This window comes from Pelophylax lessonae (assembly GCF_965119305.1).
Source record: "Pelophylax lessonae genome assembly, chromosome: 10".
In the NCBI taxonomy this organism is placed as follows: Eukaryota; Metazoa; Chordata; class Amphibia; order Anura; family Ranidae; genus Pelophylax; species Pelophylax lessonae.
This window is the reverse complement of record NC_138777.1, coordinates 169,612,272-169,638,649: the sequence shown is the minus strand read 5'-3', so window position 1 is coordinate 169,638,649 and position 26,378 is coordinate 169,612,272. Positions and strand designations below refer to the sequence as shown.

The following is a 26,378-nucleotide window of genomic DNA, read 5'->3' as shown; positions in this document are numbered from 1 at the left end:
GCCACCAAGAAGGCCACCTTCTGGGACAACGTGGGTAGAGGAATATCCCTAATATCTTCAAAGGGAGGTTTCTGAAGAACCGACCACACTAAATTAAGATCCCAGGGGGGTAACGGCGCGTGCACTGGCGGAGCCAGATGTCGCACCCCCTGGATGAAGTTCCGCACCAAGGAATGAGTAGCCAAAGGCTTCTGAAAGAAGATGGCTAATGCTGAGACCTGACCCTTGATAGTACTCAAGGCCAGTTTCTGCTCAACCCCTTGTTGCAGAAAAGCCAATATTCGACTAATCGAATAAGACCGAGGACGGAACCCCAAAGGTTCACACCATGCAATGTAGGACTTCCATGTGCGATGATAAATCTTTCTGGAAGTCGCTTTCCTTGCTTCAACTAGAGTAGGAATAACTGAAGCTGACAAACCTTTGTCCTTCAGCACCTGGGTCTCAATAGCCAGGCCGTTAAAGCCAGCGATCGTAAAGCAGGATGGAAGATCGGTCCCTGAGACAGTAGATCCTCCCTGAGAGGAAGTCTCCACGGGACGTCCGCCACCAGTCTGACCATGTCGGCGTACCAAGCTCGACGAGGCCAGTCCGGAGCTACCAGGATTACTGGGATTCCTTCCTCCTCTATCCTGCGAAGAAGTCTTGGCAGTAACGCGAGAGGAGGGAAGGCATATATTAGCTGGTATTGCCCCCACGGGGCGATCAGTGCGTCTGCGGTTTCTGCTAGAGGATCGCGGGAGCGAGCCACGAATCTCTGAACTTTCCTGTTGAAACGTGATGCCAACAGATCCACATCCGGGGTGCCCCACCGTAGGCACAACTGGTGGAAAACGTCTGGATGGAGGGACCATTCCCCCTGATCCAGGGTCTGACGGCTGAGATAATCTGCCTGCCAATTCTCCACCCCCGGAATGAACACCGCAGAGATTGCTGGAACAAATCGTTCCGCCCAGCGAAGAATGCAAGCCACTTCTTTGGCCGCTCGGACACTCTTGGTGCCCCCCTGGTGATTGACATAAGCCACGGCCGTGGCATTGTCCGACTGGATCCGAACCGGGCTGCCCTGGAGCTGCTCGGTCCAGTGAATCAGACAAAGTCTGATCGCTCTCAGTTCCAATACATTTATCGGTAACCTGGATTCTTCCGGGGACCAAAGTCCCTGGACAGATAACTGACCGAGAATTCCTCCCCATCCAGATAGACTGGCATCCGTGGTCACTATCGTCCAATATATTGGCAGAAATGACTTTCCCTGGCTGAGCATCGGAGACCGAAGCCACCAGACCAGAGACTCTCTGGTCTGTTTGCTCAATCGGATCTGATTGTCCAGGGATTCCGGATTCCGATTCCATCTGAGAAGAATCTCTTGCTGAAGAATTCGGGTATGGGACTGGGCAAATGGGACTGCTTCGAACGAAGCCACCATCAACCCCAGAACCCTCATGCAAGTCCGAAGGGAAGACCAGCTGTTGGACAGTAACAACTGGACTACTGATTGAATCTTTTGGAGTTTCCCTACCGGAAGAAAAACTCTTGTCCTGACTGTGTCTAGAATTAGACCCAGATATTCGAGCCTCTGGGTGGGAACCAGAAATGACTTTTGCTGGTTCACCAGCCACCCGAATTCCTGTAAAGAAATCATAGTAATTTCTATGTTTTGTAGCAAGGTCTGAGGAGACTCTGCATGAAGCAGAAGATCGTCTAGGTAACCAAGGATCGATATACCTCTTTGGCGCAGAAGTGCCAACATTGGGGCCAACACCTTTGTGAAGACCCGCGGAGCCGTGGCGAGACCGAAAGGTAACGCCACAAACTGATAGTGGTTCTCCTCTACGGAAAAGCGTAGAAACCGCTGATGTCCTGCGAAAATGGGAATGTGAAGATAGGCGTCCTTGATGTCTATGGACGCTAGGACATCCCCTGGATGCAGGAAGGCTGCTACCGTGCGAATGGACTCCATTCTGAATCTTCTTATGTTGACGAAATAATTGAGTGCTCTTAAGTCCAGAATTGGACGCACTTTGCCCTCTTTCCTGGGTATTGTAAACAGGTTTGAATAAAACCCTTGAAACCGTTCTGTCCAAGGAACGTGGACTACCACTCCTTGTTGTAGTAAATCTGTGACTGCTCTCCGCAGATCTTCTAAACGATCTGCGGATAGTCGGATATTGGAAGGGAAGAATCGCGCCGGTGGGAGAGATCGAAAATCGATCTTGTACCCTGACCTTATGACTTTGCAAACCCATTTGTCCGGGATTCTGGAAAGCCATGGATCCGGGAACCGGCGAAGACGTCCCCCCACCCCAGTTATGGGTGGGGGCGCACCTTCAGGCTTTGGATGGTTTATCTTCAGGTCTGGAGGGGGCGGGCTTTTGCTTGCCCGACCAACGACCCCTGACGCCTCCTGCAGGAGCTTTGGAGGACTTCGTTTTTTCACTCGCGGGACGAAAAAACCTCTTGTGAGCAGAAAAAGAAGGCCCTCGTCTTTGACGAGTTCCTCTACCTTTAAAATTTTGTGGTAAAAAGGTGCTCTTTCCACCCGTGAGATCTTTAATGATCTCATCTAAGTTGGCTCCAAATAGACGCTCTCCTGAAAAGGGGATATTAGCCAATGCTTTTTTGGAACCTTGGTCGGCTAACCAACCTTTTAGCCACAGTGTACGCCTGAGAACCACTGCTGAGACTGATGCTCGCGCCAATAATGGAGTGGCGTCTAACGCCGCATCACACACAAACTGTAACCCCTGTATCATTTGTTCCAACAAATCTGATACCGCCTGAGGGACCTCTTCTAAGTCCCGGCGTAACCACTTGGTCCATTCAGTTACAGCCTGCGACACCAGACCAATAGCTATTATAGGTCTGAAAGCTGATCCAATCAAGGAAAACATGGTGCGAGACATAGCTTCTATCTTGCGATCCACTGGATCTTTAAAAGACGGAGCGTCTTCTAAAGGAATAACCGTGGCTTTATTCAATCTAGCAATTGGTGAATCCACCACAGGTGGTTCTGTCCATTTCTTAATAAGGGTTTCCTCAAACGGATAACGCCTATCAATGCGTTTAGAAATAGTAAAAGTGCGTTTTGGCAGACGCCATTCTTCTTCGATTGGATTGCCAAAACATTTGGGCAATGGAAAAACCTTCGACACTTTGATGCGTTTTTTAGTCCCAAAAGGGATTTCAGTTTCAGCTATTTCTGATGGAATACCCTGTAACCTTAAGGTCTCTTGAACAGATACAATGAGTGCGTTTACCAACGCTTCCTCTCGGGCTATGGCGGATGCCGAAACATCCTCCTCACTGTCTGAAGAGACAGGACCCGAGACACCAATCCCAGATGAAGTACCTGCAACTGCAGAAATAGGCTCAGAGTCTGAGTCCGAGGTTTCAGATAATAAGGGGTTAGGCGGGGGTCGCTTTCTTGCGCCCTGTCCCTGACAAGCCACTTCCACCCGGGACACAAAAGTTTCCATAATAGCTGACAATGATTCAATTGTCAATGGGGTGCTGGAGGATCCCGCAGACCCCTCGAGGGGATCCGGAGGAGATACATGAGTGGCAGGGTCCATGTTAATACAGGACACCTTTGCCAGCAAAACAAAAAAACTTTTTTTTTTTTTTTTTTTGTGTGTCTCCCCCTAGCGCAATAGCGCCCCTCAGAGTACCTGCTTCTCGATCCCACAGAGAGAGAGAGAGGGACCCCCAAGGCTCACCAACCGATGCAGTGCAGTTTCCAACCAACTGCAGTCAGCGTCTGTCTTACACAGACTGGAAGGAGCTGTTTGCTTTTTCCCGGGTAGAAGGCGTGGCTCCGCCCCCTGTGTACGCCTTCCGGCGTTCCCAGCTCTCCACGAGGTAGCTGGGCTCACAAAACATGGCCGCCCCCATAGAAGAGACATAAGACTCCAAAAACATGGCGGCCGGCGTGACCTGAGGACATACATGCATTCGGTCTACGGCAAAATGGCGGCGGACCGCCGAAATCGTTTTCCCAGCACATCCACCTGCATCTCTGCTAAGAGGCGATATATGGATCTACAGAAGATACACTACACATAAGGTAGGATTATACCTCCTATGTCTGCTGTAATGTTACAGTCTGCTGGGTAGAGTGTTAGCTCTTAAACCAAGTCCACTTCCCACAAACACATGCTGTATTACAAGGGGGACTTGTAAGTATCAGATATATACTGACCATATATGGAGGGGCCCATAATACATACTGCCTCATAACGAGGAAAAAAGGGAACGTTTACTCACCATACCGAACCGACAGGCACCCTCTCTTCACAATACCCTCTCCACCGGGGTGGGGGTTTGTGGACCACTCCGGACGCCTCGACTCTCTGGTACCTGGCGTCCAAGCGAGACTTAACTCGCAAAGTCAGTCCCTTCACTGGGACTCCGTCGCGGCCGACCCAGCGCGGAGCTCTGGTCTGCACGCGCTCGTAGGCAGAAACCGGGGTGACCACTGGATCTCAACATCCAGCCCGTCGCCCGGCCCCGCATACTTACTTGAATATGTCGCGGCCGACCAAGCGCAATGCCATGGTCTGCGCGCGCTCGTAGGCCGGCTGGGGTGACCACAAGTGTCGCCCAGTCCGGCATTTTTGCTTGAAGATCTCACAGGAAAAAAACACTGGAGAAAACTACCTAAAAAATGTCTTTTTCTTAAAGAAAAAAAGTCTTGCCAGGACCAAAAGATCCCAGCAAGGAACTTAGGTCCTTACTCCTGACTAGACAGAAAAAAACTGATTCCCTGTAGCAGAGAGAGGGAGGATATACCCTCAGGGACTGCCCCTAAGGTGGAGCCAGAACGTTTTGTCTTTCTGCCTAGTCCTACTCCTGCGGAGACAACATAACCCAGCTCTTGAGAATCAAGAAGACTACGTCTGTCAATGAGCGATAGAGAAATGCAAGTATGCAAAAACAAAAACACAGCTGTACAGTAATGATGAACAAGTCAAAGCATAATAGATTGCATTTAAATAGCAGACAGAATATTCACACATAAAAAGCACATATAAACCGGTTTTTGGTGTAAGGCAGTGTTTCCAAAACCTTTTCTCATGTCCCAACAACAGTCCATGTTCTGAGAGCAACCTAACATGCACAGAAGGAGTAATGTGTCCCTCATCAATGTATTTTAGCTATAAATGTAGATAATAAAACCTGATCTGTTGGTGAGGCTCAAGGACAGGTTTGGAAAACACTGCAGTAATGCAAACATTGCTGGAAAACCTGCAGTAACTCAGATCCAATCTTCATTTATTTGATTTCTGCAATCTAAAAATTTGACAGGTTGGGACAAGTTACTTTGCATAATATTAATGCCCTTTGATCTCATTTATTCAACAAGCCCGAAAATACACCTTCAATATCTAATATTTTACAATTTTCTTTGGTTAAAATATAATTTTTTTCTAACAATATAGACATATGTAAGCAAACACTATAGTAATATCTCAGACATAACATTTGGAACATCAGTTCTTTTATGCTATTTATTTTACATTACTGTAAATAGGAAATCTATGCAGGAAAAAATCTTTGTTTAAAAAAAAAAATAATAAAAACACAAATGAATGAGTATATGTAAAAATAGTACTAAAATGGACAAAGGACCTTAAAGGTCTCTTCAGCTGTTCTTTAATATGGAGAAACCCTGTTCTGTAGGTTGAAACAGAATAAATCATCATTTTTTCGGGTAATCATGTGTTTTTGTGATGGCAGCATAGAGCAATTATACACTTTGACCACATCCCTTGAAAAAAGCCTGAAGGAAAGGAAAAGAATGGAGCCTACTGCATAGTCAGGTTGAGATTTAATGCAGATCTAAAAAAAAGCAGTCCAGCAAAACTCATATTTAAATTTTTTAAGATTCAAAAGATTTAAAGCTGAAGTTTAGTATTTTTTTTTTTTTTTTAATCAGCTAGTGCTAGCGGGTTCCGTGCTCTTTGAAATCTTCAGTCCTCCGCCACCTGGATACACCGCCCCAGCTGTGATCTTCTAGTGCTGCAGGGTTAATAAGGGATTATGATGGCCCACCATATCCACCCTTGTGCTCTATTGAAAGAACCTGTACTATTGGTTCCTACAATGAAAAGCGCTCGATCATTGGAGGATGGACGGATAAATGAAATGTTCACTTTCTCCATTCACAAAGCACTTTTCATTGCAGGAACCCATAGTATGCCCTTTCTTGCCCCCCTTCTTCGCTCATGGAAGCCAGACCTAATCACCCCCAAAAGAACCAAGCGATCACAGCTGTAGAGGTATTGAGGGGGCAGAGGACTAATGATTTAAAAGGAACACACGAGCCACCAGCACACACGGCACCCTTCATTCATGTAAATACTGTCCCTGGTATGGGTTTAAAAAAAAAAAAAAAAATGGACTTAACCAGTGCACAGTATCTTATAGGAAAAAAAGTACAACTCCTTTTAGGAGAAAATTAACAAGCCATGGTTCTCAAACTGTTCCAAATTTAGGCAACTAGCTCATTCAATTAATGGTGGTTATGACTCCCGCATCTCACAGAGACTACTGGTCTGTTCCCACATCTGCGTACCTGTCATGGTCATTATGAGGGAGTTTGATTTTTAAAGGTTTCTTCTAGTAGCCTCAATTTAAAAACACGAGCACACAAAGATTTAAAAAGGGGGGGATTTGGAACTCTCCACTTTTTGAGTTGTCTGTGAACAGAGTCAGGAGCTATGAGAGATCTCTCTTCACCAATTTTCGCAAAAGATATAAGAAGCTAGGTGGACTTTTTCCTCCAGACTCCAATATATACCTTCTAGGAGGTCTAACCTTTGAATGACATCTGTAAATATAGCCAGTTTTTCCCGATCTATACTTAGTCTCACCTGAGTCCAGTAAAGTGCGCATGGACGCGGAGCTCTGCACTGTATATCTGTAAGCGGACACTCTGTATTTGTATCACTGCCCCTGTGGTTGGGACATACTGCAGAAGAAAGTCAGAGTAAAAGGGAGGAAGCAAAGAGCATTGAACAAATAAGAACATGGTAGTAGGTGAGTAGGGTTTAAAAAGACAGTTGCCCAGTACAGTGTGTTCTTATGAGCATTTAGACTAGAGCTACATAAAAAACAGATTAAATGAGCATCACAAATTTTTTTGCTTAGAATAAAGATCACGATTCTGAAGAACTTTTTTATTTTAAAGATTTACAACCCCTAAACATTAGGTTATCAAACAAGATGGCAATAAAAGACATAATACGCTTTGCATCAATCAAATGTAAAGAAATGTAATTAAAAAATATGTGAAAAAAAAATGACCATTAAACATTCAAAATGTATTAGGTCAGAGTAAATGGATTCTTAGCAAGAAACACTAGCCTACTGACATTTTGTGGCTTCAGTGCAGAACAGCAAAAAGAGACAATGTTGCCCCCTGTGCTAAAAACTTTCAGAAGGGTTTTGAATATATATTTATTTTAGATTATAGAGGATCAATTAGTTAATTGGAAAAATCTATATAAAAAAGGAGCTGTCTTATGGTGTGCGTGTGACTTAATAAAAAGAGGCCACGCCTCGAAACGCGGTGTCATGGCAACCGCAGCATGCAGGCGTCTCGTGTCATCGTCTACCTCTCCCTGTGTCACGGTCCGCTTTATCGGCACAGAGCGCTCGCTGGTATGGGCGCATGGGCAGTAGAGCGGCAACGCCAGAGCTGTGTCCTGGCAGTTTACCACGGTCATCGGGTCTCTCCTTCGACCCACAGATTTCCCTTACATCTTACAGAGATGGCCCAGGAGAGGAGGATTCACTTACAAACACGCTGTTTCTTCGCCTTTTAAATGTCTGTGCATTAGCTGCAAGTTTTTATTCCGGTCTGAATAAATGGTATTACACTAGGGCAGATGACCGTGTGCCCTCTGTTTCGGTTATGAAGAATCGAAGAAATGCTGAATTAGGATCGTGGGGGGGGGGGGGTGCTTGAATTGAGATCGCAATCTTTTAACGATTAACCGTGCAGCTCTGCTACACAGGCAAATAATTTGCTCTACCAATAACTGAATTCAATGCAATGCGGACATGATAACTACGTGCTGCAAACAAGATGACTGCCAAGAGTTGGGGAAAGCTCAACAGAAAAATTGTTTAAAGTATATCTTTAAATATTCTGTTATTCTAGTCAAAATTATTATTTTCTAGTTTTTAGCTAGAGTAAGGAATTGTTAGAACCTCGGTTGGGTTTTTTTTGTTGTCCGTGTTCCCAATAGGTATCTATGCCCCTCTCCACGAGCCCCAGTGACCACTGTATCCAGGAATTAAATTGGTAAAGAATCCAAAACGGAGTTGGAATTTGAATAGAAGGGAAATCGGCTGTTCCTTATTGTGGAGAGATTTCCACTTTTTGTGGTGTCAATGGGGCAGGAAGTAAAGGTAATTCTCCCCAACAAGATACAGACAGAAAAGAAAAACCAACATGGTACTCCTAACCATGTCCCATTCTGTGCAAAACTAAAAACAAACAAAAGTTTGGGCCTTAGATACTTTATTCTTCTTATTAAAGGCTATATAGTTCATGAACACATTTTGCTTTAGTGATCTGGGTTTTACTGCATGAAAATTTTGGAAGATTCTCACACATTCCATCTATTTGTCATGACCACACATCCAGATATCTTCTCAGATATAATACAAAAAGTGTTTTGTTTCAATGCAGCCCTAGCCTTATTAATGGTTATGTACGGTCATATATATGTATATATGCGGCAGCAAAGGTAGTAAGCTTTAAAGTCTACACATATGCGTCCACGGGGGACAGACGTTTCTTTGCTGACGACACACTCACTGAGCTCTCCAAGAACAGAGACCGAGCTGCCAAAGCTTTCGGTCTGTAATGGTGATTGGAAACTGGCGGGACTGACTCCTTATGTGACCACTTTGACAGCCATAGTGGTCACGTTTAGGAAGACTTTCTGCCCTTGGGCGTACAAGCCCAGTTAAAAAAAAAAAAAAAAAAAGACACACTGGGTGGGCAGACAGGGGTTTAAAAAAAAAAAAAAAATTACCCATTTTTTTTCTGCAGGCACCTGAGTTTCTACAATATGTCAAACGTTCAAAAACAAATTCTCTTACTGCTCATGGAATTTGCACTGCTTTTTACCAGTGTTTTAACATTGGGACTCTGAATAAAGCAGGAAGGCCCTTTTGATTAACACTCAGGAAGAAGGCTGTTCTAATTGGGCTTAGAGACAACCCTTCTTAAAAGGCTGGGTGTGGCATTTTTTGCTAGAAAATAAACTTTAAACCCTCAAAATAATTAATTTTCTGAAGGCAGGGACCCTGGAGAATAAAATGAAGGCAGTTGCAATTTTTAGGTTGCATGAGATTTGTGCAACTTTTTATCCCATGCATATTTTCTGGAAATAAATAAACCAAAATGAGTTTTATTATTACACACAAACCTAATACCCTTTTTTGGTAAAATACACTGCTCAAAAAAAAAAAAAAATTAAAAAAGGAACAATTTTTAATCAGAGTATAGCATCCAGTCAATAAAACTCCTGGGATATTGATCTGGTCAGTTAAGTAGCAGAGTGGGTTGTTAATCAGTTTCAGCTGCTTTGGTGGTAATGAAATTAGCAACAGGTGCATTAGATGGGCAACAAGGAGACAACCTCCAAAACAGGAATGGTTTTACAGGTGGAGGCCACTGACATTTCCCCCCCCCCCCCCCACTCATCTTTTCTGACTGTTTTTCACTAGTTTTGCATTTGGCTAGGGTCAGTGTCACTACTGGTAGCATTAACCAATACCTGGACCCTATAGAGTTGCACAGGAAGTTTAACTCCTCCAGAATGGCACATCAATACCTGCCGTTGCCAGACGGTTTGCGGTGTCTCCCACCACAGTCTCAAGAGCATGGAGGAGATTCCAGGAGCCAGGCAGTTGCGCTAGGAGAGCTGGAAAGGGCCGTAGAAGGTCCCTAACCCATCAGCAGGACCGGTATCTACTCCTTTGTGCAAGGAGGAACAGAATGAGCACTGCCAGAGCCCTACAAAATAACCTCCAGCAGGCCACTGGAGTGAATGTCTCTGACCAAACAAACAGAAAGACTTCATGAGGGTAGCCTGAGGGTTCGACATTCTCTAGTGGGTCCTGTGCTCACTGCTCGGCACCGTGGAGCTCGATTGGCATTTGCCATTGAGCACCAGAATTGGCAGGTCTGACACTAGCGCCCTGTGCTTTTCACAGATGAGAGCAGGTTCACCCTGAGCACATGTGACAGATGTGAAAGGATCTGGAGAAGTCATGGAGAATGTTATACTGCCTGTAACATTGTCCAGCATGACCAGTTTGGTGGTGGGTCAGTGATGGTCTAGGGAGGCATATCCATGGAGGTGCACAGAGACCTCTACAGGCTAGACAATGGCACCTTGACTGCCATTAGGTATTGGGATGAAATCCTTGGACCAATTGTCAGACCCTACACTAGTGCACTGGGTCCTAGGTTCCTCCTGGTGCAAGACAATGCCTGGCCTCATGTGGCGAGAGTATGCAGCCAGTTCTTGGAGGATGAAGGATGATTACCATTGAATGGCCCCCATGCTCGTCTGACCTAAATCCAATAGAACACCTCTGGGACATTATGTTTCAGTCCATCCGACACCACCAGGTTGCACCCCAGTCTGTTCAGGAGCTCTGTGATGCCCCAGCCCAGATCTGGGAAGAAAATACCCCAGAACACCATCTGTCATCCCATTAGGAGCATGCCCCGATATTGTCAGGCATGCATACAAGCACGTGGGGGCCACAAACTACTGAGTACAATTTTGAGTTGCTACAAGAACATTTTAGCAAAATGGACTAGCCTGCATCATTTTTTCACTTTGATTTTCGGGGTGTCTTTGAATTCAGCCTTCTGTAGGTTGATAATGTTCATTTCCATCAAACAAAGTGGCATCCTTTCGTTCCTAACACATTACCCAATCCATATCAGTATAGATATCCAGAAAGATATTTTTCCCCATTGAGATGCGTTTTCAAAATGTTCCTTTAATTTTTTTGAGCAGTGTATAAATTATGAGGTTGCATAGAGTAAATAGATATCCAAAATGTCAAAACCTGAAATTGTTGCAACTGTGTAATGGTAAAAACCTAGGATACCCATAATTGTCCATAGGCAATGCTTCAAAATCCTTTACAAGTTATCACTTTAGAGTTAATAAGGAATCATGACCCCAGAATAATTGCTGCCAATCAGAAATGTATGGCGAACACTTACATTTGTGGCATAATCCCCACTTACATACACATGCATGCTCTGCATGTGCACTTGCTTACAGGTGTGTGCACAGGGTGATGGGTGCTTTTAAATTGTTGGTTTTAATTTTTTTTAAGTTATATTTTATTTTTTTTTTAATTTAAAGAGTAACTAAAAAGGCAACATTTTTTTCATTTTATTTTTGGTGAAGAGGGATTAGAGCACCTTTCAATTTTTGTTGCGGTCTGTAAATTCACTCTCTCTTTGTCCTGTAAATGTGACAGTAAAAGAAAATCCTACATTTTAGGTTGACACCAGAACAGTAACAGAGGGAAAATCTTTAAAATAGGGACACTAGTTCTGGTGACACCCCCCAGATTCCTCACTTAGGGTGAATTTTCTCCAAGGCCTGGTTCAAACCTATGAGTATTCAGTTCTGCAGAGATGCACTGCAGTCTATTTAATATGATTTCCTATGGGTCACATTCACATCTGTGCATTTTAAACTGGTGTGCTTTTTGGAAAAGGGTCAAGGACTTTTCGGTCCGCAGCAGGTTGCGATTTTGGTTCCATAGACTTCAATGGAAATGTAGCAGAAACGCATAAAAACCACAGTACTCGCATTTTTCCGTGTTTTTGCTGGTTTCTCTTGCATGACAACAGATATCTCCCAAAAATGCAGAGCGCATTAAAAATGTGTGTGAAAAAAAAAAAAGCAAAACGCACCCGGAAAAATGCATCAACTGCCTGTGAAACATCATGGCCGGCACCAGAGAGAGGGTGTCATAGCTATGATTAAAGCCTAAAAGGTCAAAATGCATTAAGCGACATTGTTATGTTGCATTTGCTTTCTAATCAACAAACTTTGAAAACAGATCTTGAGCGGTGTGCCAGGATTCTACTCTATACAAGGACTGTTTGTGGGTGGACAGGTGCCCTTGATGCAGCACCAACATTCCATTAGATGAAAAGTCAAAGAGGTAGAGCATGTTTGTTGCAGTGCTACTTAGGTCTAGAGAACGGATACACAAAAATAAATAATTGCAAGTTATAAAAAAAATTTGCCTCAAATCACTGCATTTGTCTTTGTAAATGTCCCATCAATGTCATGGTCACCATTTATATAAAATAGTGGGGGGTGACAAATATCCACTATGTGATAAATTCGATTTTGACACAAACTGTAAAAAAGAAGGGGTGACAAAGAAGGTAGTCAGTGAAAAAGAAAAACAATGACAGATGGTCACAGAAAATGACTAACCGAATCCTCCCGATACTCAGAGAACAACTCCACTTCAACAGACTGCTTCTGTTCTGACATTCCAGACATCAATAATGGTAATGTGGACAGAGTCTCTAGTGTCCTCAGGAGATGAGATTTGTAGTGCAGCAAAGCCTGGAAAGAAACAAACACAGTATGATTACTAAATGCCAGGCTCAGCACAAGCCATTATGAAAAGACTTGGACTTGAGCTAAAGCTGAAATCTAGGCAAAAAAAAATGTTAATTTGCATTCCTCAACAGCCACAAAAGGATATACATCCACTTTGTGTGCACCAAATGCCTTTGCAAACCCAGTTATTACCGTAGAGGCGACATCATCACTGGGCTGCCCATCGTCTGTGCCGAGAGCAAAGCTGTGGGATTCCAGCAGATGCCACCTGTGATGGTGGCGGCGTCAGACCCCAGCCACCTTCACCAAGACGTGACTAATGGCTGGTCAAACTCTAGTCACACTGCGCTGTCACTGATGTGCAACAATGACACTCTCAGCCTCATCCTGCACAAAGATTTTCCACTGGATTTTGTTAGCTTCGCAGGTAACCCTTTAATACCCCCCAAAACACTTACACCAGTTATTTATCATAAATATCACCATTTACAATATTAGCGATAACAGGTATGACAAACGTCCAATACCCACTGTCACAGCAGCAAAGAATATTCAGAGATTTGCAATATAGTAGCATTCTTAAAAGAGTTCTGGCATTAGGGACAAATATTACCACTTTTCAAAATATTATTTAATAATAAAAAAGTGAAAACTGCAAAAAAATATATTGACATACAAAAGGGTATTACAAAGGAATAAGGACAATAATGCAACAGAAAACAAATGAGGTTTAAGAATGAAAATACATAACAGGCCTTGTTTTGTGAGTCTGGCAAAGTACAGTCAATGAGCAAAATAAATAAATATTCATGACTCTCACAAATCTTGGCTGATGTTCTTTGATGGTAAAAAGGGAGAGCTCCAAACTACTGATGCAGGCTCTCAATTCTGGTCTCAGTGAAGGGTGTGAATAGAAATGAGCTGACCACTCAGAAGGTCTGAGGAGTGATCAATGCGATGTCACAGTGTTTATGACCATGTAGCTGTCACTATCGCAAATACAGTAAAAACATATATTCATATCTTGGAATACCTACAGGTTGCATTCTGATAACTTGCATATTATTGTCCAGCATGAAATTACCGTTTGATTTAAAACATATATGATGGGTGTTCGACTGTATTTTACCTAGGAGATGTAATGAGCCTAATCCGTCTCCAGTACCTCCTAGGATAGCGGCGTTTGGAGCTTCAAATGCTGCTAATTTATACAGGTAAATGTCCTTATTCTGACTGTACTGTTATCCTTCCAGGAGTTAAAGTGGAGTTCCACCCAAAAGTGGAACTTCCGCTCTTTTGCTTCCTCCCCCCCCCCTCTGGTGCCACATTTGGCAGGTTGTTTTTGACAGGTACCCTTCCCCACTTCCGGGAGATGGCGCCGCTGCGGCGTCCCTCAGAAGTTTGGCCCCCTCCTTCGTCCCCCGCCGCAAAGCCAATCTGAATGTACAACGCACTTCGCGCATGCGCAGTAGGGGATCACCCGTGAAGCCGCAAGGCTTCACTGCCGGGTTCCCTTACCGGCAATGGCAGTGGCAGCACCCGACAGCCGAGGGAAACATCCGCTGCGGTGCCGACATTGCTGGACTCCAGGACAGGTAAGTGTCCTAATATTAGAAGTCAGCAGCTACAGTATTTTTGGAGGGGGTGGAGGGGGAGGGGGAGTCGGAACTCCGCTTTAAGAAATACACTGAAGTATGAATTCTTTGGCTACTAACAGCCAGCCAGGAATGGGTATTCAACTAATCCACCAGCTGAGCCATTTATGACAGGTGAAAAGTCTGAAGCTATTAGCTAGGGCGAGTATCTGTTAAGATTCTACTTACTCAAGCCTGAAAGCTTGAAGGTTTCATGATGGTCATTAGAGCAAGACTGAAATTTGTATTGTGTTAGGTTATTCTAATACTAATCAATGTACTGATGAGGGTGTTTGTAATGCAGCTAAATGTTTGTTAATTTATAAAATGCCCTCCTGGGATTATGGAAGGGGATCACCGTTATGGGTCTCCTATTCTACAAAATGTCATAACCAACTAATGAATTCTGAACAACTTCGCTGCCCTGTGTCTTTTCTTACAGTTTTTGGGGTGCCCAGTTTGCATCATTATCACAATGTCCCCTACAGGCTATTTGCAGAAAACTAAAAAAGACACAAGACCAGTAATCCTGCACAAAGTGACAGAGAAGCAGGGACAGGTCTTTATTACAGGAAGCTCCTGTACAAAAGGTAAAGTTTCACATTGGATTTTAGCAGTTCTGGAAGAAATTCACAAAGCACACCAAGATTTATTTAAGACTACATATGACTAATGCATTTAGACATTTGTTTATCCCAGAATTCATCTTTAAAGTAATAATTACTTTATTGTAACTATTTTGGCCAACTCGGGTAAAAGCAGAAGTTACACATTGGCATTTAAACCAACTTATGGCAACCTAACTACTCTTAACCAATTGAAATCTCAGCAGAGCAACAGCAGGCCTTTTATTTTTCTACAGGGAACTTGTGCAAAGTCACTGCGATGTACACGGCAGTCCCAATGACACTTAATGTCTGACAGGCCAATTGCTTCAGGGTCACGGGAAAAAAAAAAAAAAAATCGGTACAGCCAGTAGGACACCAGTCATCTGCAGTTTAACCACTTTACCACCGGAGGATTTTCCTGCTAAAAGACCAGGGGGTTTTTTGCGACTTTTTACTGCGTGACTTTAACGGACAATTGTGCGGTCGTGCGACGCTGTACCTAAACGAATTTCACGTCCTTTTTTTCCCACAAACAGAGCTTTCTTTTGGTGGTATTTGATCACCTGTACGATTTTTTGATCAGGCGCTATAAACAAAAAAAGAGCGTAATTTTTGCAAAAATAACAATATTTTTCACTTTCTTTTTATATGAAATTGGCCGAAAATGTTAAATTTTGATTTTTACATTTTTTTGGGGGAATTTGTTTTACGCTACCTATGTTTGGTAAAAAAAAAAAAAAAAAAAAAAAAAAAAAAAAAAAAAAAAAAAAAAAAAAAATCGCAAAAAGTGTATTTTGATTGGTTTGCGCAAAAGTTATAGCGTTTACTAACAAAGGGAAAGATTTTTGTCATTTTTGGTGTTTTTTTTTTTTTTTAACGAGTAATGGCGGCGATCTGCGATTTTTTTTGCGGTACTGCGACATTGCGGCGGACAGATCGGACCCTTGACTGACATTTTTGACACTTTTGGGGGTACCAGTGACATTACTGCAGTAATCAGAGCTATATATATATATGCACTGTTACTGCAAAAATGACACTGGCAGGGAAGGGGTTAACTGTATTGGACAGGGAGGGGTTAAGTGTGTCCTAGGGGCGTGCTTCTAACTGTAGTGGGACATTGCTATTGGTGTAAAAACAAAGATCAACGGTTCTACATAGTAGAACCGTCTGATCTTCATTTTTACACAGGGAGAACTGACAGGCGGCTTGTTTACATAAGCCGCTCTGTCTTTCTCCCGCTGTACCGGCGATCGTAGTGTGACCGGCGGACATTGGGTCCGCCAGTCACACTCCCGCACTCCTCCGTGAACGAGCCGAGGCGGGCGCCTCGGCGGGCGTGCGCTCGCCCGCTATTGGCTCTAGAAGGAGTGACAGGCGAGCGACGTAGACCTACGTCACTCTGCCTGGCCGGGGCCGACTGCCGTAGTAAATATACTGTGAGCAGTCGGCAAGTGGTTAACAACACAATCCCTTCTCCCATAGTCTACCTAAGGCCTGTGAGCTTGCTGTCACCCAGCTGTTGTTACATTCTATTGTCTTGGCAAACATGGGTCTTTATCTGTGACTTTAGCACTACAACATACTCTCGTTTGAAATAAATAGCATGTGATTATGGAAAGAAAACTAAACGAACAGTAACTTACTGATCGAGCAGTGTAAGAAATCTGTTTCCCCCCTCGAGTGTAACATGATATAGAGATCATGAACATCCCAAGATCCTGATTAACAGTGGACTCCGGGACCTGGAGCTCCAGAGTAATGCGGTAAGGCTGTCCATACATCAGCACCTACAAGTAGTAGAAAAGTGTTAAGATATTCTAAAAAATATAACCATATAATTCCTAATACTATATGTATATCAGCTTAAAGCCTAACTATATCTATTCTTAAAAGTGTTCTATGCCCACCCAATATATATATATATATATATATATATATAAATAAATCACATATGCACACACACACACACAGTATCTCACAAAAGTGAGTACACCCCTCACATTTTTGTAAATAATTTTATTATAGCTTTTCATGTGACAACACTGAAGAAATGACACTTTGCTACAATGTAAAGTAGGGAGTGTACAGCTTGTATAACAGTGTAAATTTGCTGTCCCCTCAAAATAACTCAACACAGCCATTCATTTCTAAACCACTTGAAACAAAAATTAGTACATCCCTAAGTGACAATGTACAAATTGGGCCCAATTAGCCATTTTCCCTCCCCGATGTTATGCGACTCAGTGTTACAAGGTCTCAGGTGTGAATGGGGAGCAGGTGTGTTAAATATAGTGTTATCGCTCTCACTCTCTCATACTGGTGACTGGAAGTACAACATGAAAAAGAATTGTTGCTCTACATAAAGATGGCCTAGGGCAGTGATGGTGAACCTTGGCACTCCAGATGTTTTGGAACTACATTTTCCATGATGCTCAGCTACACTAATGCATGAGCATCAAGGGAAATGTAGTTCCAAAACATCTGGGGTGCCAAGGTTCGCCATCACTGGCCTAGGCTATAAGAAGAATGCCAAGACCCTGAAACTGAGCTGCAGCATGGTGGCCAAGACCATAATGTGGTTGTACAGGACAGGTTCCACTCAGAACAGGCCTTGCTATGGTCGACCAAAGAAGTTGAGTGCACGTGCTCAGCGTCATATCCAGGGGCTGTCTTTGGAAAATAGACGTATGAGTGCTGCCAGCATTGCTGCAGAGTTTGAAGGGGGTAGGAGGTTAGCCCATCAGTGCTCAGACCATACGCCGCACACTGCAAGAAATTAGTCTGCATGGCTGTCGTCCCAGAAGGAAACCTCTTCTAAAGATGATGCATAAGAAAGCCTGCAAACAGTTTGCTGAAGACAAGCAGACTAAGGACAATGATTGTGTAAAGCCCCGTACACACGTACTGATTGTCGGCCGAACGATCGGCCGTCTTTTGTCCGGTGCTGTCCTGTCGGTTGAAAAGTGCTAAAGACTGCACACGAATGTTGTCGGCCAACAACAGCCGACTGCAGAAGTGATGTCATGTGATGGTTAACTTTCCGTGTGTTTTTTCTTCTCTGAGCATGCCCAGTCTTGCTCATCTGCGGTTTGTCGGCCGAATTCTGTACTGACTGAGGAACAATCGGCCGTTCTGGTGTTGGCCAACAAAAATTTTAAAGCCTGCACACCAGATTCTGTTCACAGTCTGTTGTCGGAAGCATCATACTAACAAGCCGACAATCGTCCGATCGGTCGGTGGCCGAATATTTACGGCCGACAATCGCTACGTGTGTACGGGCCTTAAGGGAAGGGGGTGCGCTGATCTGTGAAAAAGCTGCTACTGAAAATGTAAATAGATAAACCGAAACTAATATAAAAGTGCGCTAATTCGTGATGAGATATATAAAATTATATATGCAATCAGTGGATGATATACAACAATATCAAAATAAAAATCTAATTATATTTAGGACAACACCCAAACAATATGTGATACAATCAGTCCATTTTATAAAAAAATTCTTCCAATGGTGATATTGGTGATGCAAAATACAGAGGTAGGGAATCCAACCAAATCAATCCAACCAAATCAATAGTGACTGTGATATCCCACCACCTGGTGGATTTCCTCCTTACCCGGCGGAAAAAAGGTAAGAGCAATTAGTGGATCCAAATTATATCTCAATATGCTTATCAAGTGATATCCACCTCCAATCTTGTGATGAAACACCCGTGAATATAAGGTATTGGCCTCTTACCAAAAATAAGGAACCATTTGCGTTTATAAAACCAGGTGTAGAGATGGCGCTGATCCCTTCTCCTCTAGATGGGGTGAGCAGCTCTCGCAGTTACTTCAGCAAAGATGTTTGTAATTCTCCGCAGGAACATGCAAATGAATGGAGGCTAATAGTGCATAGAGCTGCTAATCAGTTTTGTAGCAAGCAGTACAGGAAGACAACTAACCCCAAAATAGAGGGGCGGGGCTGCGACTGAGGACTCAGAAAATAATTTTACGGTAAGTTCTTACATAAATTCTATTTTCTCTTACATCCTCTGACAGTCGCAGCCCTTCCAAGTATTCTTCACTACTGGGATGTCCCAAAGCAGTGCAGGTGTGAGGGGAGGGAAGAGACGCAACCAACAAAATGGCAACGTGTCAACAAGGCCAGAAAAAAACTGAGCCAATGGGAAAACAGAAGCGCAACAGGAGCCAACCCCAGAACAAAATTTCACCCCAGGAAGAGGAAAACATGTCTCAACAAACCGCTGAGTGTAAAACTTTGTGGCCAAAAGAAGCATCGGAGGATGCCATTACGTCAATCTCGTAGAATTTTGTGAAAGTGTGCACAGACGACCAGGTCACCTCTTGCGCACCTGAGACACAGAAGCCTGATGGCGAAAAGCCCAAGAGGCACGCACGGCTCTAGTCGAGCGTGCCCTCACCGGGAAAGAAGGCACCTGACCCTTCAGTGAATAGGCCTGAACAATAGTCTGGCTGATCCATTTGGAAATGGCTGCAGCGAAACCGTCCGAAGTCCCTCGGAAAGGACAAAACAGGGAATCCGACTTCCTAAATGACTCCATGGCAGACAGGTAAACCCTGATCACCCAAACCACACCAAACGAATGCAAGGCAAATTCCTTGGGACGCTTGGTCTTCGCCAAAGCGAAGGCAAAACAATATCTTTGTTGAGGCGGAAAGCAGACACCACCTTAGGGAGAAAAGACTGATTGGGTCACAGGACCACTTTATCCCTATGAACAACCAGATAAGGCAGACGGCAAGACAGAGCCGCCAATTCCGACACTCTGCGAGCAGAGGTGATACCTACCAGAAAGGCAACTTTCTGGGACAACACAGGCAGAGCAACTTCTCAGATGTGCTCAAAGAGAGGCAGTTGCAAAACTGACAAAACCAAATTCAGGTCCCACGGAGCCAACACCTGGCCTTCAACAGCCAAACCGTTAAAGCCAGAGACAGAAGCAGGATGGAAGATTGGCCCTTGAGACAGCAGATCTTCTCTCAGAGGCAGCGGCCAGGGAGGCTCGACGACCATCTGTACGAGGTCTGCATACCAAGACCGACGAAGCCAGTCTGGGGCCACCAAAAATACCTGCACCTGTTCGAACGCCAATCTGCGGAGGAACCTGGACAACAGTTGAATCAGGGAAAAAGGCATAAATCAGCCGATACTATTGCTAAGGCACCACCAATGCGTCCGTGGCATCCACCAGAGGATCTCGGGCCCTGGCCACGAACCTTTCCTCCGTTTGAACCCGAACCAGGCGACCGTGCAACCGAGTTGCCCATTGGAGCAGGTAGAGTATGATCGCCCTGAGCACCAGGACATAAATCGGCAAGGAGGATTCATCCGCTGACCACGTCCCCTGGGCACAAAGGGTGTCCAGTACTCCACCCCAGCCTGTCAGGCTGGCATCCGTGGTAATCGCCATCCACAACAAAGGCAGAAAAGACTTGCCCTGGCTCAGAGCGGGTGACAGGAGCCACCACGAAAGCTCCAACCTCGTGAGACGGCTCAAACATATCCTCCTGTCCAGTGACTGCGAAACCTTGTTCCACTTGGCAAGAATCTCTGCTCAGTTTCACACAAAAGCTCTGCAAGCAAACTGAATCGCCTCGAATGCAGAAACCATCAGCCCCAGGGACCTCATGCAGGCCCGTAGGGAGGAGAGAGCGAGTCCAAGACCATGCCCAGGTAACTGACTGGGTCGGCGCCGACTTCTGGAAATTGATGGTCCACCTGAACTCCTGGAGCGTCTGAACCGTGACTGTCCGATCGCCCGACAGAGTGGTACACGAGCTCGCCCTTAAACGGAGGAAGGAAACAGGCTACGCTGAATGTAGCAACAATTTATTACATGACAATTTAAAGTAGTAACTCACATAAAAGTTTTCTTGAGTCCATGTTCCATAGTAAAATCACTTCCTGTACTCGATCTTCCACGTCCCGACTGGCCCGCAGCCGGGTGATGACGGTGCAGGAAGCTTCACAGAGGAGCTGGTTCAAGTGGAGGCAGCGGTAAACCGCAAACTCTCCGGAAGTGACGTAACGCGTTTCGGAAACATGCGCAATTGGCTTCAACTAAAGCGCGTTCCCGTGCTGCAGCGGAGGAGGACTCCTCCTACTCCCCTTCTGAGTGTGAAGACTGGAACCCCTCAGGGAGGGCGTTGTCCGAGGCAACCATATCAGGCTCTGAACCAGATGACAGAGGGCATCGGCCGTTTATTAACATTACCTTGTGACATCATAAGATCAACTTTTGACGCCAAAGTTTCAATAACTGCAGATAAAGAAGCTAAGGAAGGTGCTCCAGATGTCCCGGAAGCACAAAACCAGATCAGTGGGGAAATTGTGATCCTGGGACTCCATTTTGACAGTATTTGAAAAATGGAACACTGGCCCTTTAAATCTGTGATTTTCGCGGTCCGCACCGCAAACCTGCACCGCCGCCGGAGTCCCCCTTTAAGTTGCTAGATATACTGAAAAGCACTGTTTTAAGGATAAATGCCCCATGCATGAGAAAAAAAGCCCCCACAGTGTCAGGGAGAAAGTGAAACGAATCGTTCTCCTCGTTTCTGCTCCAGGAAAAGGAAGATGGCGGGAGGACGTGACCTAATTCAGTAGAGGCCGAACAGCACCCCGAGCCACACAAACATGAATGCCAATAGAAGACTAGGGGGGGGGGGAAATCGGGGGAGAAAAAAAAAAATCACAGGGAAAATGGCCGCCGCCCTTACTAGGCGGCTGCCCACATCCAAGATGGTGCCAAAGCACGTGAGCAATAATGGCTGTTGCCCTTTCAGTGAGTCAGCCAGGCTTGCCCTCACCCAAAACGGCGGCCAAAAAAAACTGCGCCGACAGTCAGCATCACTCACGGACTTCGCTCCGATACGGGTCACCTCTCACCCAGAGTGGGGGTGCCGTCAGCCAAGAGGGGACGCTGCAACACAGGGCGTTCCAGGGTTGATGCATCCCGGCGAAGAAAACTTCTCTGCAGGCTCGTCCCCATCCATCGGGGCAACGTCATGGCGAGGCCTTGGCAGACCACAACCTGCGCACGCTTGTATGCCAGGCTGGGACACCATAAGGATCTAGATTATCCAGTGCGAGGCCCAGCCCGGCTGTCGCTTGTAGTTCTCCAGGAGGATCCCCCTGACTAGCTAGTGAGTGAGAAAACAAAAAAACATTTTTCAAAGAAAAATAAAAACTGAGGCAAGGAGTCCCAGCAGGGTATCTACCTGGGCTAGGCAGCAAGAAACTGATTAGCAGCTCTGTGTGGCTGTGTAATGTCGAGAGAAACAGCCCCTACAGGTGTGTCTTGTTTAAGCTTTTTAATGAGTTTTCACTACCTAGCCTGCTCCTGCAGAGGGCGCCATTACCCAATAGTGAAGAATACTTGGAAGGGCTGCGACTGTCAGAGGACGTAAGAGAAACATATTTCAAATGGTACGCAACACGGAATTGACACCTGGAAAAAAAAAATGGCCGCGGCCGCCCCAACAGGTACACTGTGCATGCGCCGCCGCCCCTCGGGAAAGTCTGTACACGCTCAGCTATTCTCGGGCAAACGGCGCATGCACGGTGACGTGTTGGCACAAGGCGGCGCCATTTTTAAATGCAAGGCACCTCACCAAACGGCAAGTGAGACCCCTCCGCAGCCCCTGCATCTCCTCAGGAGATGCAGTGCTGCGGGCAGGATACAAGAGATTCTCCAGGAGAATATACTGTACCATGCCCGCAGCACTGCATCTCCTGTACCATGCCCGCAGCTCTGCATGTACCATGCCCACAGCCCTGCATCATGCCCACATGCAGCTCTGCATCTCCTGCACCATGCCCACGGCCCCTGCATCTCCTGCACCATGCCCACGGCCCCTGAACCATGCCCACGGCCCCTGCATCTCCTGCACCATGCCCACGGCCCCTGCATCTCCTGCACCATGCCCACGGCATGGCAGTCCTAGGGGGGGGGGGGGAATACTCCCTCTCTCTGCTATAGCCACTCAAGTTTTGTAACAAGCAGTGTCAGAATAATAACTGTCTTTAAATGAACATCAGAAAAATGGATTTTACGGTAAGTCAAAAATCCCATTTTCTCTTTCGTTCATTGACGGACACAACAACTACTGGTATTCATAACCATTGGGACATCCCAAAGCAGTGTTAAACATGAGGGGTGGGAACAACCAAAACATTTCCCAAGGCTAAACATTAGCCAACCAGGCAACAGGGGCTCAACCAAACAACCGGAGCCCACCTGCGGGCCAAAAGGAAGCATCTGCAGATGCCAACACATCCACTTTATAAAACTTTTTAAAAGTTTGTACCGACGACCAGGTGGCCACCTTGCAAAACTGCGTCACTGATGCCTGATGAAGGAAGGCCCAGGAGGCACTAAGCACCCTAGAAGAGTGCGTCTCGACAGGGAAAGGAGGAGCCTGACCCCTGATGGTATAGGCCTAAACCACTGTCTGTCTGATCCATCTCGAAATGATCGCAGAGGAAGCTGAAAACCCTTTTTGAGGTCCATCTGTGACCACAAAAAGAGAGTCTGACTCCCTGAAAGACTCCGTAGCTGCCTGGTACATCCTAATTGCCCACACCACATCCAGGGCATGCAAGGGAATTTCCTACGGATGTTTAGGCCTGGGACACAGGTGAGGCAACACAATGTCTTCCATTCAAATGAAAGTCTGAGACAACCTTTGGAAGGAACGACAGCCAGGGGCGAAGGTGAATGACAGGATAAAGCTGCCAGTTCCAACACCCTGCACGCAGAAGTGAGCCAATAAAAAGGCCACCTTCTGGGACAATGTAAGCAAGGGAATCTCCCGAATATTTTCCAAAGGAGGCTTCTGCAGAGCTGAAAGCACCACATTAAGATCCCAGGGCAGCAACGGAGCCCGCACTTGAGAAACCAAATATCGAACACCCTGAAGAAAGGTATGCACCAGGAAGTGTGTGGCCAAAGGTCATTGGAGGAAGACCGCCAAATCCAACACCTGGCCCTTGATGGTACTCAAGGCCAATTTCTTTCAACCCCTTTGAAGGAAAGTTAAGATCCAATCCACCAAGAAGGAACCTCAAGAGATTCACACCACACAATGTACATCTTCCACGTACGATGGAAGATCTTCCTAGAAGTAGATTTCCTAGCTTTCAACAAGGTAGGAATCACCGACTCAGATAAACCCCCATCCTTCAGCACCTGCTGTTCAACAGCCAAGCTGTCAAAGCCATCGACTGTAAAGCAGGATGGGAGATCGGTCCTTGGGACAGAAGATCCTCCCTGAGAGGAAGCTTCCAAGAAACGTCAGTGGCCAGCCGCACCAGATCGGCGTACCAAGCCCAGCGAGGCCAGTCCAGAGCCACCAAGATGACCAGAATCCCTTCTGCCTCGATCCTGCATAGAAGTCTGGGCAGAAATTTGAGAGGAGGGAAGGCGTAAATCTGCCGATACTGACCCCACAAATCCACCAGCGTTTCTGTGGCATCCGCCAGAGGATCCCTTGACGGAGCCACAAACCTCTGCACCTTTCTGTTGAGCTGAGACACCAACAGATCCACCTCAGGAGTGCCCCACCAGAGACATAGCTGATGAAACACCTCCGCATGAAGGGACCACTCCCCGTGGTCCAATGCCTGCCGACTGAGATAATCCCCCTGCCAATTTTGACCCCGGGAATGTGTACAGCGGAGAGGGCTGGAACAATCTGTTCTGCCTACCTTAGAATGCAGGCTACCTCCAGAGCCGCCTGAACACCTCTTGTGCCCCCTTGATGATTGACATAGGCCACGCCCGTGGCATTGTCCGATTGAATGCGCACTGGACAACCCTGAAGACTATCTGTCCAATGGTCCAAACAGTCTGATCACTTGGGAGTTCCAAGACATTGATCGGTAGTTTGTATTCATTCAGCGTCCAGATCCTCTGAGCAGAATGCTTGCCGAGGACGCCTCCCCAGCCAGATAGGCAGGCATCCGTGGTGACCACTGTTCAATACAAGGGGAGGAAGGATTTTCCCAGCCGAAGCGCTGGAGAACGAAGTCACCATATCAAGGACTCCCATTTTTTTAGGATTGGATGCACTTTGCGTTCCTTCCTGGGGACTATAAACAGGTTTGAGTAAAAACCCTGAAAATGTTCCGAAGTCGGAACCAGGACAATCACCCCTTGAAGGAACAGGTCTTGTACCGTCCAAAACAGGCCCTGTAAGTGGTCTGGGGATAGGCGCAAGCTGGAAGGAAAAAAACCTTGCCAGGAAACAAGAGAACTCGATCTTGTAGCCGAACCAAACGACTTTGTGGACCCACTTGTCCTGCACTAGGGAAGTCCACGGGTCGGGAAACCAGCGATGACGAGAAGCCCGACCTTGGCTTGCCCTACCAAGTTTGTTTGGATACTCCTGAAGAGGCCCTGAAAGGCTTCGAGCCCTTGTTAGTCGGCCCTGAGGGACGAAAAAAACGTTATGAGCTGAGAAGAGCGTACATATGGCTGGCCACAGCCTCCGCCTTCCGGTCAGCTGGACCCTTAAAGGCCGGGGACTCTTCAACCAGAATCATGGTTGGGTTGCCTTGTTTAATTTGGAAACAGGAGGGTCCACCACCGGCGGCACAGTCCACTTCTTAAGAAGAGACTCCTCATAGGAATAATGCCTAATAAAGCACTTAGGGACCCCACGGGGGTGCATTTATTTTAGAATAAGAATATTGGACTAAACTGGGAGAATATTTGGAAAGCCTCCGGCAGAGAGGACCCGGATCTGTCAAGAGAAGGATAAGATCATCTGCGAAGAGATTTTGTGAATGGATCTGCCCAGCTGAAAGCCAGCGATTCCTCGATGAAAATGGATTTCCTGTGCCAGAGGCTCATCATCAAATTGAAAATGGAAGGAGACAAGGGGCACCCCTGTCTGGTTCCATTCGTAATGAGAAAGGTTTCGGACACTAGACCTGATTGGAACCCCTGCACTGAGGGGGTGGAGTAAAAGGGCCATAACTGCATTCAGGATGTGCCCATGGAAGCCAAATCTTTTCAGGACCACAGACATTTATGCCCAGTGGACTATCGAACGCCTTCTCTGCATCCACGGAGAGAAGAAGAGAAGGATTTGGGTTCCTTTTCGCATAATGTATAATATTAACCACTTGTCGACCGCCGCACGACTATCTACGTCGGCGGTCAGCCCCTCACAGGCAAGCTGATGTAGGTCTACGTCGCTTGCTTGTGAGGGTCTAGGGAGCGAGCGCGCGCCCCCGGAGGCGCGCTCCCGCGTGGTCACGGACCCCCCGCGCGTGTGACCGGCGGACCCGATGTCCGCCGGCCACTCTGCGATCGGCGGGGGAGAGGGAGAAAGTCAGGTGGCTTGTGTAAACAAGCTGCCTGTCATTCTCCCCTGTGTATGAGAGATGATCATACGGTTCTACTATGTAGAACCGTTGATCACCGTTCATACAGCTGAAGCCACAGCCAATCACAGTAGAAAGCACG

At 46.0% G+C, this 26,378-nt stretch overlaps 1 protein-coding gene across 1 annotated transcript in view; it reads right to left on the bottom strand.

Annotated features, from left to right (window-relative positions):
* Positions 1–26,378, bottom strand: part of BSCL2 (BSCL2 lipid droplet biogenesis associated, seipin) — a 63,596-nt gene that overhangs the window by 21,005 nt on the left and 16,213 nt on the right. Inside the window, exons 3-5 of the mRNA XM_082271080.1 lie at positions 16,527–16,670; positions 12,507–12,641; positions 6,876–6,973 (exon numbers count right to left, since the gene is read on the bottom strand). Coding sequence (XP_082127206.1) covers positions 6,876–6,973; positions 12,507–12,641; positions 16,527–16,670 — 377 coding nt within the window. The remainder of the gene's footprint in view (positions 1–6,875; positions 6,974–12,506; positions 12,642–16,526; positions 16,671–26,378) is intronic.